Raw genomic sequence first — 17,273 nt, forward strand, 5'->3', positions numbered from 1 at the left:
TAATTACTCTCTGGTGTTCCTGCACCCTCAGTGGCCTCCAGTCATTGCCGCAGATCTTTAAATGTCTTAGGATAGTCCCTTTCTAAATTCTGCCCTCCTTTCCCTTATTCGTCCAGGTATTTTTCAAGCTTGTGAGATCTCTTCTTGCTTCCATCTTAGGTACACCTGAGAGCCTGGCAGAAAAGGAACGGCAGCTCTCCACCATGATTACCCAGCTGATCAGTTTACGGGAGCAGCTTCTGGCAGCGCATGATGAACAAAAAAAAACTGGCAGCCTCACAAATTGAGAAACAACGGCAGCAAATGGACCTTGCTCGCCAGCAGCAAGAACAGGTGAGCCCTGCAAAAGGCGCTGACGCACTGGAGATGTGGAATGTGCCAGGCTCAGAGAGTAATCATCACATTGATTGGCTTATTTGTTGTAAGCTTTCCTAAAAAATAAAAATAAAAAATAAGAAAAGATGGAAAAAAAAAGCCTTCTGGAAATCTAGGGTCTTCAAGAATATTGAGGGAATATATGTACAAAAAAAGGCATCATAGCAACTGGGCATAACTAAAATGATACATTGTTTCAGGTTTGGATTTGACTAATGACTTGGGGATGCTTATTCATACAGACATCACATATAATCCCTCTGTAGCTTCACTATGAGTAAGTGACTTTTCTCTGGGCCTTATTTTCCTTATCCAGAAAAAGGGGGTTCTGTTCCAGAAATCTTTGGGAATCTTTTAGTTCATTGGTCCAATGATTTTCTACAGGTTTAAAGTCCAAAGAGGTGACCATACATTTCAGATTTCCCCAGATAGCCCTGGTATAGTGCCTGTTTTCTAGAGTAAAAATACCCTGCCTCCTTTTACTTGTGAAAGTTTTCTTAGTTTGGATGATACATCACATGGTCACTATCTATAGCATAGGTAAGTCATTGAATACAAATTAGTACATGGTTCCTAAAAGTATTTGACTTGATTGACTTAGAAGTGAGAATGAAGAAAAAAAAAAGTGAAGTTTAAATGTATATCTTTTAAAAATAAATCACTTTCCCAAATGTTTTTTCTTGTCTCTTAAGAGTACATTAATCTAACAATGATCCTATAGAGTAGTCCCTGATGCTTTAGATCAGACAGATCCAAATTAATGTGCAGTTTTTAGGAATCTGACATTATTACTGGAATTATCTTTTCAGTTAAATGTATTTTATAGGAGTATATGAGCAATATATGCTCTGTTGATTTTAATGAGTTGTGATGTCTGGTATTTTATATGCTTGAATATTTGCCCACATGTAGGAATATGGACTCAGCCCCTAATGGAAAATAACATAAAGGAACACTGTAAAAAATCAGAAGTTAGAATGTCATTTAGCCATCCAGAGATGACACAGTAATTAACTATTGACACTTGTGAATAAGCTAGCACAAATTAATCTTGACACATTTGCAGACGAGTGATATCTTACAGTGAACACTTTGTAATTATATTTCAAAATGAAAATTAAATGACACTTAAAACTAGGTTGTCATGCTCAATGAAGCGAGCATGTAGCTCAACCGATTGGCAAATAAAATTCAGAATTTGAGCCACATGGTGCTTATGTACCATACTTCACTGTGTCAAACCCATACGTCTAGAGTGGATGATAGTAATTGCACTATGGTGTTTTGGATGCATTTCTATGCAGCACTTTATCATTTAGGAGGGACCATCAATATTAGATGCCTAGTGGCATTTCACTGGTTTGCTAAGAGCAAAATAAATATTCAGAGGATCCAGCATCTATACCTAGAGCTGCAGAGTGAGTTGTACATTTCTGATTTGAATATCCACAAGCAGAGTGGGCCATCCCAACCTGATTAAATACGATTTCCATTTTAAGCATAAAGCTCTGGCAAGGAGTAGTCTCATTTCTCACACTGTAGTCTACATTAGGGGCGGCTTTATCATGGCTTCCAGTAGGAACCAGTTGTCATCGAAGTCATAAAGCAACATTTAGAAGCAGACTGCTACATTGCCATCTTGTGCTGAATGAGATATAATTTGGGCACTACCCCCTGCATAGGCTAGAACATCAAAAAGGCTTGGGAAGTATATAGCTTGGAACAGATTTACACTCATTTTCACTCCCAACATAACCCATTCTAGAATACTGACTTTTGGAAGTAGGAAGAAATAGGAAGAAAAGACACTCTTGACAAAAAGGCAGTACTAAACAAAGTCCTTCTGAGTGCTCTCTGGCTGCTTTTCTCTCTGGCTTCCTAGGTTGGCAGTGAGTGTGTTCTCACTAAGGATCACTCTCTGGACTTCAAGCTGTAGCAGCTCAGCTTTTGAGTGAATAGTGGCCTGATGCCTGACTCATACTTCATAGTAAACACCATTATCTTAAGGAAGCTGTTTGACTTCCTGAGGGCCAGAGACAGTCATCAGTAGGGCTTGCCTTAAATGGTTAACATTTCTTTTTATAGACCAGGTAATGTGTTTAGATGTTCAATTTGATTGTTGGATGAAACAAGGAAATATAAAATTTGTATATGGATCCTGTACTGTAAAATAAACACATTGTCCTCAAAAGGATAAATGGATAAATGTTAAATTACAGCTTAATTTGTTTTTAAAAATATTTTGTACATCACAGACAGCATCACCAAAAAAAGCTAAAGATTTTTTCCTTTTTGCTGTGTTCTTTGGCACTCCTTTAAAAATATTTGTAAATGTATCAGTTCTGAAAAATCTTTGTATCAGGAAAGGTTTTGCCGACACAGACCATATTAAACAGTAACAGAAAGATTTTTCGTGTCTTTGCTTACAGATTTTACTTTTTACATTCAAATTAAGCCATTTAGAAAAATGTAGCCAGAGATTTTCTATCTCTATTCTACAAGGATTCGATTTCTAAAATCCCATGATTTCCAGCTGACCAGTGCAGATATAGGTGAATAGCTCACAAATGTAATTAAAGGGGTAGTTTTCCTACAGATAAAGGGGAGAGATGGACTTGTTTAAAAATTTTTCCTTTCATCCATCTTTCTGATTTGGCCTCTTTCATTTTATAGGAACTCTTTCACATAGAGGTGCAGTAAAACATTGTTGTAATGCCAGGAGAAATACCCGAGGTAATGGCAGAGGTGTAAGCATTTCATTTTAACTTAATGAAACTTTATTTCTGATAGATTGCGAGACAACAGCAGCAACTTCTGCAACAGCAGCACAAAATTAATCTCCTGCAGCAACAGATCCAGGTCAGTGTATTTTATTACTCTCGTCTGATTATACTTAGATACTTTCCTCCTTGAAAGTGGAATTTAAAACTCTGCAGATGTACCCGTCTTGTAAACAGCACCAACAGGACTGTTTTCGAGGATGTTGTACACAATTCTGTAAGTGAATGTAAGAAATATGGACTAGGTGGTGGCCTAAGCATTCTTCTCTGATGTGATATGTAAGCAAAATAACCCTTATCTGTTTTCTTTTTGCCATTTGTCTAACACTACCTAGTGGGAACCTAATGGTTTCCCAGGTAGCGTACAGATGGTATTTTTACCTCCACTGACCACTTTCTGTTTTGTATTTTACCATGTAATAGTACTGTAGAGAGAAGCTTACCTTTAATTTACTTGTTAGGACTAATTGGATCAATTATGAGAAAAATCTGGAAAAAGGCTGTTAATAATTTGTTCCTTAACAAATATTAACTGTATTCCTTCTAGATGCCCTTAGAGAGAGATTAATGAGTGATAGTTTGTCTTCAAGGAGCTTACAGTCTAAAAAGGAAGAAAAACTTGTTCCTGAATAATTACAACACAATGTAGAAAATCCCTTTTTCTTATGGCAATGTAAAAATGTATAGATCATAATTATAATGGTCTGGGGAGGAAAGGTGATGGTCTGATTTCTGTCATTCTTTTAGATACTTGATGGTTAACTCAACAAACAGCTATTTGAGATAGGCAAGGAAAACGGTCTCCATTTCCAAATAGGAATATAGGTGTGTGACTTCTAGAAAGCCCTAAAATAAGGAATTGGCTGTCTAGTGATTAATCCTCAGAAACACTGATCACAGTTATCCCTATCCTACTATAAACTCTTGTTTCCCTTCGTTATTGGAGGAACTGCTGGGATCTATGATTCAAACTAACTGGGCCAGAGTATTCTGAATTATATTATTACTTTTCTCGAGGTTAATATCATGCTCTCCTGTATTTCTTTTAAAATATCAGTAGCATGAAGTCATAGTTTACTGCAATATTCTACCTCATTGACGAATAACAATGATTTTACCTTTGATCCTTGCTTCATTTTGTCAATCACACTTAGTGTTCCAGGTAGTTACTACACTTAAAGTACTAATTTGGTATCTGAAGCAGTTCCTTTACCTAATTGGCATTTTGTCCAGTTATTTTCAGTAGGAGGTCTTAGCCAACTTTTTTGTTGGTTTTTGTCCTATTCAATATTCCATATGCAAGTATACATGTTGCAAAATAAAAAAGTCCAGATACAGATGAGTTGGAATGTCTTTGGCATTCTTGACAGTCAACCTTTACAATTAAATCTTGGAATAATTTCTCATTCTGATATCCCTTTTATGACTCATGCTGAGATCCTTAATTAAATAACTGTCCAGGTGTTCCCTTGTTCTGCCCTTATTAGAATTTTCAGTGTAGCTCCTACTGCTCAGGTCAAGATTTTTAGCCTGTAGCTTCCTACATTTTTCTGTAGATCCCTCTGTAAGAACTCAGTAGGTGTTAAACAATATGATTGTTTAGGTCTCTCTGTTTCTCCTGTTTGTAAAGCAGGAATGGAGAAAATTCTCTGAGGTGTTCCTATATCAGTTAATTATTGTTTTTACTACTGCTTTATAACTTACTTGTTTATTCTTTTCTAATATATTTTACTTCTTAGTCCAGTGCTGTTGATAGTGACTGGTTGTCTTCACTGATGTTTTCCTGTGGCACTGAGAACTTCAGGTGAATAGGAACCAAATCAGTTCAGAATATTTTTATGAAATATTTTTAGTATATATTGTTTATATATGATTGTATAGTTATAAACTGACTACATATTTTTCAGAAAACTGTAGAACATGATCTTAAAATATTCATTGGAATGAACATTTGGAAACACCAATTTGAAAAGATAGGAGTAACTTTTTTCAAGTTTTCTTTTCTTTCTTTTTTTTTTTTAAATTTATTTATTATTATTATACTTTAAGTTGTAGGGTACATGTGCATAACGTGCAGGTTTGTTACATATGTATACTTGTGCCATGTTGGTCTACTGCACCCATCAACTCGTCATTTACATCAGGTATAACTCCCAATGCAATCCCTCCCCCCTCCCCCCTCCCCATGATAGGCCCCGGTGTGTGAGGTTCCCCTTCCCGAGTCCAAGTGATCTCATTGTTCAGCTCCCACCTATGAGTGAGAACATGCGGTGTTTGGTTTTCTGTTCTTGTGATAGTTTGCTAAGAATGATGGTTTCCAGCTGCATCCATGTCCCTACAAAGCACACAAACTCATCCTTTTTTATGGCTGCATAGTATTCCATGGTGTATATGTGCCACATTTTCTTAATCCAATCTGTCACTGATGGACATTTGGGTTGATTCCAAGTCTTTGCTATTGTGAATAGTGCTGCAATAAACATATGTGTGCATGTGTCTTTATAGCAGCATAATTTATAATCCTTTGAGTATATACCCAGTAATGGGATGGCTGGGTCATATGGTACATCTAGTTCTAGATCCTTGAGGAATCGCCATACTGTTTTCCATAATGGTTGAACTAGTTTACAATCCCACCAACAGTGTAAAAGTGTTCCTATTGCTCCACATCCTCTCCAGCACCTGTTGTTTCCTGACTTTTTAATGATTGCCATTCTAACTGGTGTGAGATGGTATCTCATTGTGGTTTTGATTTGCATTTCTCTGATGGCCAGTGATGATGAGCATTTTTTCATGTGTTTGTTGGCTGTATGAATGTCTTCTTTTGAGAAATGTCTATTCATATCCTTTGCCCACTTTTTGATGGGGTTGTTTGTTTTTTTCTTGTAAATTTGTTGGAGTTCTTTGTAGGTTCTGGATATTAGCCCTTTGTCAGATGAGTAGATTGCAAAAATTTTCTCCCATTCTGTAGGTTGCCTGTTCACTCTGATGGTAGTTTCTTTTGCTGTGCAGAAGCTCTTTAGTTTAATGAGATCCCATTTGTCAATTTTGGCTTTTGCTGCCGTTGCTTTTGGTGTTTTAGACATGAAGTCTTTGCCCATGCCTATGTCCTGAATGGTACTACCTAGGTTTTCCTCTAGGGTTTTTATGGTATTAGGTCTAACATTTAAGTCTCTAATCCATCTTGAATTAATTTTCGTATAAGGAGTAAGGAAAGGATCCAGTTTCAGCTTTCTACTTATGGCTAGCCAATTTTCCCAGCACCATTTATTNNNNATTCTCTTTGAAGCAATTGTGAATGGAAGTTCATTCCTGATTTGGCTCTCTGTTTGTCTGTTACTGGTGTATAAGAATGCTTGTGATTTTTGCACATTAATTTTGTATCCTGAGACTTTGCTGAAGTTTCTTATCAGCTTAAGGAGATTTTGGGCTGAGACAATGGGGTTTTCTAAATATACAATCATGTCATCTGCAAAGAGGGACAATTTGATTTCTTCTTTTCCTAACTGAATACCCTTTTCAAGTTTTCTAATAGAAGTTTGATTGCTTTTAAAATTTGTGGATATTTCTTGTTTAATTTTTTTTTTTTTTTTTTTTTTTTTTGAGACTGAGTCTGGCTCTGTCGCCCAGGCTGGAGTGCGGTGGCCGGATCTCGGCTCACTGCAAGCTCCGCCTCCCGGGTTCACGCCATTCTCCTGCCTCAGCCTCCCGAGTAGCTGGGACCACAGGCGCCCGCCACTTCGCCCGGCTAGTTTTTTTTTTTGTATTTTTTAGTAGAGACGGGGTTTCACCGTGTCAGCCAGGATGGTCTCGATCTCCTGACCTCGTGATCCGCCCGTCTCGGCCTCCCAAAGTGCTGGGATTACAGGCTTGAGCCACCGCGCCCGGCCTTGTTTAATTTTTTTAATTTCAGCTAATCAGCACTTGAACTTAGCAGTATAAATTGTAAAATAAAGATAGTCAATGTCAGAGTCACATTCACTTTAGAAATATAAGATTCTTTGTAATAAGAATTCAAATTTTTTAAAAAATAAGAGAAAGCAATAAGACCTGTATTTATAGTTCACTCTATCCAGAGCTATTGCTTCATGGCATATCTTGTCAGTATTTACCTTCTACATATGAGACCATTCAAAGCATTTTTCAAATGGTGAAAAAGACATACTCCTTACACAAAATGTATTCATCTCTGACACTTACAAAATGGGTATATGACATTCAGACTTTCTTTTTTTTTTTTTGGAAGGAGAATGGGTTAACTATATTTTCAAATATGGCTTTTGAAATTTGATCAAATTTAGGAGAGAGATTATTGTTGGACTAATTTTAAATGCTTTTTTAGCAAAATAAGAGACTGAAGGGATGCTTTAAACATTTTTTTCTATCAAAAAAAGAAACACTTTCCCATTTGAACCCGAAACAGAACAAAGGATAAAACAATATTATTAAAGATGAATTAAGGATTATTAAAGATATTAAAAATAAAACCTAACTTCTTGTTCAAAAGCAAATGATGAATACAGAGACAATTTGAGCAAGTTTGACACTTTTTTTCTTTTTATATCTTGAGTCCTAGAACCTATTAGCTTACATGATCAGCAAGATTAAATCATGGCAATTGGCTATGGTTCATGAGTATGAGGTGGTTGCATTCAATATCATTCCTCTTGTTCAGAATGCTGACTTCTGAAATAGTACTGTTCCCCCCCCCACACACACACACACAATTTGCAAGCTTTAATAGAAGCAAAGGGAAGAGGGCCTAACCTCTTGTAACAACCCACACAGACACATCTGGGTCTATTATAATGGAAACAAATGAAAACCTGAATGGTTTCCACAAATTGAAAAATAGGAATTTTCATTAGAAATAGGAAAAGGCATGATTAAGATAGTATTGTAAAAGTTCCCATGTTTATTTTATTTGCAACTATTCAGGACTTATATATGCAGTTAAGAACAATTTTATTTATATTTGTTCCTTGAATATATTTTTTAACATTATTTTGCCTTTGTAAATTCTAACTTTTAAATAGATTCTTCTAAAGCCATGTAAGCCATGTTGAAAAAGTGTGGTGAATGATTTTGTGAACTGTTTTTACAGTTTTGATGAGTCCATTTTTATAGTTTAATAAATCAGGATAATAATTATAAATGACTATTAAAATATCACTTTAATATTAGGTCTTTTCAGAGAATGTTTGCTTTGTAAATTCAGATCCCTCTGTGCTTTGGGGAAAATGATGATTTCTCTCATTTTTTACATGTTAAGTAATTCTCCTGATATGGAGCCCAGAAAAAAAATAGGTATTTTTGATATTTCCAGGACAGAAATAGCATATTTTTTCCAAGTCTATGGAAAGCAAAACTAATAGGTCATGGAATATGGATCTTTGGAGTTGGGAATGCTGATTTATAGGCTGTAATTTCAAAGGAAAGATAACTGCTTCAGTAATTTCATCCTCCCTCTCCCACTCATTGAACTGTAGTATCTTAGCTAATATTTTGAAGCATTTTACTTCTGAGTTATGCTAACTGGTAAACAGAATTCACTTTTAATTAATTTGACAGTTGTAAACAGCTCAAAGTGTGTTTACAGTATTTTAATCAATGACTAAATATAAGACAATTCTAGGGAAAACAGAAAATATTTTATAAATCCTCATTTCTTTATTTTTTTCATATATTTATTCATCTAACCTCATTTGACCATGCCATGGTTTTGAATCTGGAGAAGATACTTTTTTATGGATCCAATATACCACATTCTTTGGTTTCTACAGCACATCAATTGGAACACGTTTAACGATGGAGTTTTGTAGCTAAAACTTTGCAAAAGAATTCAGTTCATTAAAATACCTTTGTGAGAAACTTCCTTTTCCAGGGATGAACAGTATTATCCAATTATTCATGTCTCTTCAGACTCCAGTTTTAGAGTTATTCAAGTGACTTGTATTGTGAGCTATATAGGCAATGTCCTCTACTCACATAGCTAACTAAACAACGATCTCTTAAGAATGAACTGGCTGGGTGGGGTTTTATTTAGGCATTTGGCTTTCTGGGCAAGGGCCAATGATTTAGTCAATTCATACACATATGTCTTTTTTGGGTATAATTGTGAGACTTGAAATTTTTAGTTTGTGTTTTCTTTATGATTAATGTTCAATATTCATTGCCTTCCCCTCATCATTTAACATATGCAAACTTTATTTGTAGAAGGACTGAACTAAATGTCATTGCTGCATCTTTGCAAACATTGTCTTATCTGAAAACTTTTTATTTTAAATGTTGAAATACATATTGTTTATTTTATTTTACCCAAACCAAGTGTTCATTGCTTCACTGAAGTTCTACTCTGTTCTTAAGCCTATATGATTATCTTTCATATACAGTGTTTTTAATTTTGATTATAATATATTCCTGTGTGCTATTTATATATTTTTTGTGTCTGTATGTTTGCCGCATGGTAGAGCATCATTAGATGTGTGTTATCCTTTTTTCCTTTTTGGTAACCAGAAAGATGCTAATATTATAAGCAAGGAAGTGATTGTCCTTAAGCAATTAAACAGAATAACTTGAGATGTCCTCTCACCTTTTAAGGAGATAGACCTTGCCTTTTGTTTCCTTCAATATGATTAACTACAGGCATTTCAGGTATCTGCTGAGCAGAATAAAGGACTACCTTTTTATGTGAAGTAGTTGTGTAAAGATCAGAAATAATTGCTTTGTACATTAGCCTTCATGGCCTGCTTGACCTAGTTAATTAATTTTTTGCTAGCATAATAATAATAGATATATATTTGAAGATATGCTTCATCGTTAAGTATCTAATTGACCTCTAATTTTAAGAGCTGCACCTTCCATTTATTGTCTTTTGGAGATGGCTGGAGCAGCCAGCAGGAAAACCGAGGACAGTCTGAAGCTGACTTCAATCCCACATAGTCCCTCTGTCTTAGGTTGTATTTCTTTGTTATTTGTATTGAACATTGATGAACAAAAAGCAATTACAGTGCTCCTGTTTTGGCTCTAGCAAAGAGTCAGTTTTTGTATTTTATTGATCAGGTAATGGATCTCCTTCCAACATTCTCTGAAAAGGACTAAATAAACCTATTGAAAGTAATTTGATACTTCTATCAGCACTGTATGTGCATCTGATACTCCCTTGCAAAGAAATGAGGGGTATAAACACAGCTTAGAAGTCTAGGATTAGCCCCTAGCTTCAGCAAGCCCTTAAAATATGTTGTAATTCTATCTTCAATCATGAATTAGCCAGGAAAAACAGACCCTTTTTCCTCTCCCTATGTCTCTGCTGTATGCTGTTTTTAATTGCCCACAGGCAGGCTGTTGTGATCTTTGGATGTTTAAAACCAAGATAAAAATGCAAATCTAATTATTTCTTTTATGTAATCTAATTAGCTTTAAAAGTAATGATAGATGCTCTATAGTCTGCTTGAAACATTTTAATAATAAAGTTTCTGGGTTATAAAGAATAGGTAAAGCTGCTATAATTATGACTAGCAAGGGCTGTAACAGCAAAAATTACAAATTCTTGTTGTGAACTAAAACTACACTTTAGTTTTTCCACATTAGTCATGCTAGATTGTTTGTTATAGTTGGAATGCACCTAAAAATAAGAGAACTGACCAGATTCCAAGAACTACTCTATGCAATTAGCTAGTTTACCTGCTTTACCAAATGTGGCCCTATGGCAAAGATCTCATTCAGCAGACCAAAACCTGAAGGTGAATCTCAAAGCTTTTTCTGCACTATCCTTCAGTAACTTCAGTCTCTACACAACCCGCCCTTCTCTATCTGTGCTTATGTCTCAGACTGCACTGTACTCCCCAGTTCTCTCCCAAACCAGTGATACTAAAAATTCAGGGAATCCAAAGTCTCTGCTTCTTTCTGGAATTAAAGTGGGAGAGTGCCTTACCTCTTCAGAGGCAGAGGGAGGTGCAGCAGAGTGGGGTAGATGTTCCAGGTGAGGCCAGCAAGTGACATTACATAATACTGAATCAGTCTCCCAGGGAAAATGTCTCTCTTCTATTTTTTTTTTCCTTGATCCTTCTCATTACATTGAGGGCTCAGTTTAATGTTAGTCTTTAATACTCTTATAGTATGTACTAAAATCTGAGAGAGAGAGAGAGAGAGAGAGAGATCATCTTATTCTCAGAGCCTTTGGCTGCAGTATGGCAGTCAGCTAGAATTTAAATAAATTTAATGTTTTTCTTTACAGGGTTATCTGGTTATCTTCTGTTTATGGCAAGTTATTTTAATTTTCTATCTGAAGTAAAATATGAAGTTTCCTTTTGAAATAAGTGTATTTACACGAAAAGAAAAAGTCAAATTAAAACCCTAAGCAAATAGTAATTAGGTACTTGGATATGGCAAAATTATGAAGATAGTTCTCTAATGATGGAATTTTGGGAAACCCTTGAAAGAGTACTACAGCAAGAGTTGTATTAAACATTCCCCCTTTACCCTGCCACCACTTTCACAGAATGTTAAACTCGAAAACATCATCTGGAAGTCCTCATGATTCTCATTCACTGGATAGAGGGAGGATAGGTAACTATCCATGTGGAAGACAATATAGTAAGTTTATCATAAGCCATACTTTAACCCTGAAATTATGTTTCTCCACCTTTTTGGGAATTAAAATGTCCTTTCTATGAAGTATTGGTGATAATAGGTGGTATGTGCTTTCTTTGTTTTTCAATAGTTTTATTTGGTAAAATAAAAAGTTTCCAACTATATGTAAGTCTCCACTTTGGCTTGTCTTTGAAATTTTGCTGATCTATGATATGTAAAAACTTTGGGTATGCTTAATTTAGTCCAAAGCCTTTAGTTTATATGAGGAAACTGAGGTATGGACTAGAGGCTTGTCCAAGCTTAAAAAGCAAATATTGTCAGAACTACAAGGGGAACCCAAGTTTCTTGATGCCTGATGGAGCACTGTTTCCAGTATTTCAGATCCTTTCTCCATTTGCCCTTTTTGTGACTTAAATAAATCTTACTGCACTTCAGTTTCCTAGTTTATAAAATGTGGCTAATAATACCTGACATCTAAAATCTCATTACATTCTCTTTATCCTTAAATAGAAAAAATAGAAAATTTGTCACTAGACTCTTTCTACCCTTAGAACTACTGCAGCTGTGGGTCTATACCTACAAGGCAAGAGATAAAAAGAATATAATTGGAATCTTTTTGTAGTGCAATGGGAGGTGTGTTTATGGCTGGATGACTCTTCTGGTATTTACGTATGAACCTCTTAGTTAATTATACTACTTCCTGAGGGCTTTAATGTGATGTGTCACTATACCGAGGGTCAGACACCTTTAATATTAATAACTTTTTTTTATAGCTACCTTCTTCATCTGATGAATGTGAGCAGTGAGTGACAGCATTCCATGCTAATGGTTCTCAACCATGGTTGTCCCTTGTAATCACTTGGAATCTTGTTAAAAATACTGATGCCTATCCCAAATATTTTTATTTAATTGGTCTTGGATAGAGTTTGAGCATGAAGAGTATTGAAAAGTTTATAGATGATTGTAGTGGGTAATCAGAATAGAAAAATACTGCTCTCTACAGGGTAATGAAGATTAAATGATTAAAGATTAACGCTAAATTGTTTAGATTTTAGGTTAGATTAGTTTGAATATATATATATTCTATATATATAAATATATATATTCATATAAATATATATATTCATATATATATATACACACATATATATATATATATATATATATATATATATATATATAAAATCAATCCATCCATCCTCCATCCATCAGTTCATCCGTTCATCCGCCCATCCATCCATCCGTCTGTCCTGAGGGTTGGAGTATACCTTAAATAACTCATGATGAGTCAAAATATACTTTTTATTTTGGTCACAGCTGTTTTACTTACTAGCTAGAAAGCTTTTAATGGACCATGGTTTAAACAATTTAAATCAATTTAATTAGTTTTTCTAACAATTTGATTTTTATTTGTATATGAGGATTTTGGCAAGCTAAAAATGTATAGCTATCACAAGGTTTGTGTCTTTTGGAGAAGGTGTATGAAAAACATGAAGCATGGTCTTACAAAATAAGACAAAAAAGTCAGAAAATAAATTCTCAGATGCCATTTGGCTTTTAACTTTCTAAACAGAATAAACTTTAACACAAACAACCCATTTTTAAAAAGTGTTTTTAAAACTTTATGACATAGAAAAAACTCTTACATCCTGACATATGTGAGGAATGTATGACTCTGAATCCACTTTTAAGCTAGATTTGTACATACAAACAAAAGATGTAGAGCATAAGAGGTGTTATTTCAGAATATATGTAATTTAAAAATGTTGTGGAACCAGCGCAGGTATTGGAGACAAATAAATTAGGGTTTAAATAACAATTCCACTACCTGTTAGCTCTATGGCCTGTTTTGTTACTTACTAGCTGTGAGACAAGTTACTTAATATCTCTCAGCCTGTATTTCCTAATTCCTAAAGATAATTACAATACCTTACAGTAGTTTTGAGATAATTATATAAAACCCCTAGTAATTGCTTAATGCATAATACATACCACTATCATTGTTGTTTTTGTTCCTGTATGACTAGGTATAGGAATAATTTCAGAGTTTCTAATAGAGAAACCTTCATGTACATATTCTACATGTGCACATATACACACATTTGTACCTGTACACACATGCATATTTAGAACCCACAAATTAGTGATGTGAATATAGAATAATCAATGTGTATGCACTATAATCAATTATTTTCACCATGATAATACAGAGGAAAAGAGCAACAGTTTTCTCTGGCCGCCAAATGAGAGCTTTTCAATTGTCAGTGAATGGAGAGTAAGGTTTGTCGTGCACTCAGAAATGGTTGACCAAGTATTAGAGCAGCTTGGAGATTGTACAAAACAGAGCTAACATTTTATTTAAAAAAAAAACAGTCAAATTCTCACCTCTCAGACTAAAATGGGCTTTGCTATTAGATCCATAGTGCTTGTGAAGTTAGAAGGATGGTAAATGAACCTTTCCAATTTATTTTATAGCTTTTTAAACACAGTTGAAGTTATGTGATGTAGCTGCACAAAATGCAAAAGTCCTTGTTGAAAATAAAGTTGTTCATATAAATCTTATGTATGCCATCTCCTGTAAGTCAGGCATTTGCCTAGCTTTTGTGAATTATGTCTATACTTAGAATTTAAGAAGTTAAACAGTATGCATACCAGACTTGAGAGATGGGAAATAAAAATTGATATACTATGTGACACTTGATATAGCACAGGGAAATATCTTTTAAATGCTGAAGGGATGTACTGACATAACCATTTTTAATTCACATATAGTAACTTCCCACTCAAAGTTATTAATGTTAGAGTCACGGATTTTTTACCTGTTCAAAATAACAGCAAATAAATGATGCAAAAAGCGTAATATCTCCTGTAAGAGACTGAATTAATTTTATCCACTGCTCAATCCATTAAGAAAATGTTAAAGTTGTAGTCTCAAACAATGAAAGTTAAGGAATTCATAGTTAGAATTAAGGGTGGAGTACATCCTCAGACAGGTTGTAGTCTGGACTCTTAACTTTTGATACATGTATATTTCAGTGGAAGACTTTTCTCTTAAAATGTCTGCAGTTGAGTTTTTTGGAGTGGCTTCATAACTTCACCTGTGTTTAAAAAGCTATAAAATAAATTGGAAAGGTTCATTTACCATCTTTCTAACTTCACAAACACTATGGATCTAATAGCAAAGCCATTTTAGTCTGAGAGGTGAGACTTTGACTCTCCACTCACTGACACACACACACACACACAAAAAAAAAAAAAAAAGAAAGAAAAGGTTAAAAATTAACTGGGTGTGGTGGCATGCATCTGTAGTCCTAGCTACTTTGGAGGCTGAGGTAGGGGGATCTCTTGAGCCCAGGAGGTTGAGGCTGCAGTGAGCTATGATCACTGCACTCCATCCTGGGCTATGGAGAGAGACTCTCTCTAAAACAATAATGTAATAAAATAAATAAATAAACTAAAAATTTCAACTTTTTTTTAATATACAAAAGCAATATATGTTAGAAATGAAAGAAACTAAAGAAAAAATGTCTTTAAATAGTAAAGTTATTTTTACTACTTCTCTTGCTTTAGTTTTTTAGTTTTAAAACTTCTTTTCTAGTAATTTTTCTTTTCCAGTGGTTTCTAAAAATTTTTTTCTAGTAGTTTTTCTTTTCTAGTAGTTTCTTTAAAAAAAAAAAAAAAAAACAAACTTTTCTGGTAGTTTTTTTTTTTAAACTAAAAAACCAAAGCAAGAAAATTAGTAAAAATAATTTTACTACTCAAAAACATTTGCCCTAAACATCATATACTTAACCACTTGATATATAGAGTGTATCACAAATTTGGGTCTCTACTGTCAGTCTTCTGAGAAGGAAAGATACTGCATTGATATGGGAGGCCAAGGTCCAAAACACGATAGAGTTTAGATTACTTCTTCTATGGAATCAATAATGGTCTGAATCCTCCCTCCCAAAAGAAATCCCCCAGGAGCTTAGAAGGTCCAAGGATATACTCCAGTTCTAAGATGGAGTCCATGAGAGGGCCCTCTCAAAGACCAGTGGACCTAACAATCCACAGTAGAACTAAATCTGAAAACTTTAACAGAAAAGCAGTTATGTGGATGCCAACTTCAAGAGCCTAACTTCACTTTTGTATGCAGGCATAGATCTTGCCAATGCTTTCAGTCTGTTTTACTGATATCTATACATGTTTCTAACTCTTATCCTCCCAACCAGCTTTTCCTCGAACACAATAAATTCCATAGACTTATATGTCCTCTTTGGCTCTGGAAGGCCACAATTTCAAGCCCAGGAAAAAAGAAGGCATGGAGATGATAACTGATCTACTCTCAGCAGAACTTGTTCTTCTCCCTCTTATGTAAAGTCTGCAGCCCCAACTTGGAGACAAAATAGTATTAGAACAATTACAGAAAATGATTAGATTAGTTGACAGAAAGTAGTCTAGACTTGAACTCGGGATGTCTATGCCTGCCTAGTCTTTGTTCTGCTAGCAACTACACGTCCTCCAGCAAATGACTTTTCTGCCTTTTCACTTTCCGTATATTTAGAAGGAGGATTATTGTTCAGGATTATCACTGAAGTTCCTGGCAACTCTGACCTCTGATTCTAGATGACAGGAATTGACTCTGGCCCTTAGAAAAAGGAGAGCAGTAGATACTTTTGCTTAGGAAGCTCAAAGGCAAACGTCAAGTTTGGCCATAGCATAGGATGTATCCTCTTAGGAGGATGTTTCCATTTCAAACCATTGAAGGGTCTGGAATGATGAGGTCAAATTCAGGTTTCCTTTGTGGGATATTGTGATAGCTCGTAATGCTTGCCCCATGAAATAATGGCTATGGGTGATTTTTAGAAAAATATATTTAGGAAGAGGGCCTGTAAACGCCTGCTTTTGGGCTACAGCAAACACATTTCTGCAGCCAATGACAAACTCCTGACATTGGGGCTATATAATGGAAAGAGTGACACAAACTTAATTTTCGTGTTGCAAGTGAAATATCATAATTTTTGGAAACAAATCTTTATAGCTTTGCTAGGGTATTAATTGCAGGAAATTACTGCATATCCTTTTGAAGTATTATGTCAGTGGCATATATAGCACATAGCACCTTTTCCTAGTCTCTCTTGTTTTCACCCCAAGTGTTGCATTTTCATTAGAGAAGGGATGTGTTAAGTGGCTAGAACTTTAACTGTGGGGGTGGTGCTGAGTGTGGGGGTTAGGTTCAGACAGTCTGAAAACACTTCAGCTGTGAAGGGAGACCTCTCGGTATGCTTTCTAGAACGGGGTCTCCTGCTTGAAGGATAATGTTGATATGGGTCTTCTTTTGGCCATTTCTTAATTTCTAACTTGTTAACTTTCAAATTCTAGTCCCAATACATTTTCCAACTATAATTTATTGGGTTGCAGGATTCAAAAATGAGAGAATTTCATTTCTGATGTGTGGTAGAGCTTAATGCGGTTTTCTGATTTCTTTCCATTTTGATTGTAGTAAATAGGGTAATTACTCACTAAAATTCTAATATCTTTCAG

At 35.1% G+C, this 17,273-nt stretch overlaps 1 protein-coding gene across 1 annotated transcript in view; it reads left to right on the forward strand.

Annotated features, from left to right (window-relative positions):
* The window catches only part of SOX6 (SRY-box 6), a 417,034-nt gene that overhangs the window by 199,876 nt on the left and 199,885 nt on the right, over positions 1 to 17,273 (forward strand). The window contains 3 exon segments of the mRNA XM_025358428.1: positions 160 to 260; positions 262 to 333; positions 3,166 to 3,234. Of these exon segments, the coding sequence (XP_025214213.1) occupies positions 160 to 260; positions 262 to 333; positions 3,166 to 3,234 (242 nt within the window).

Source organism: Theropithecus gelada, chromosome 14 (genome assembly GCF_003255815.1).
Source record: "Theropithecus gelada isolate Dixy chromosome 14, Tgel_1.0, whole genome shotgun sequence".
NCBI classification, from domain to species: Eukaryota; Metazoa; Chordata; class Mammalia; order Primates; family Cercopithecidae; genus Theropithecus; species Theropithecus gelada.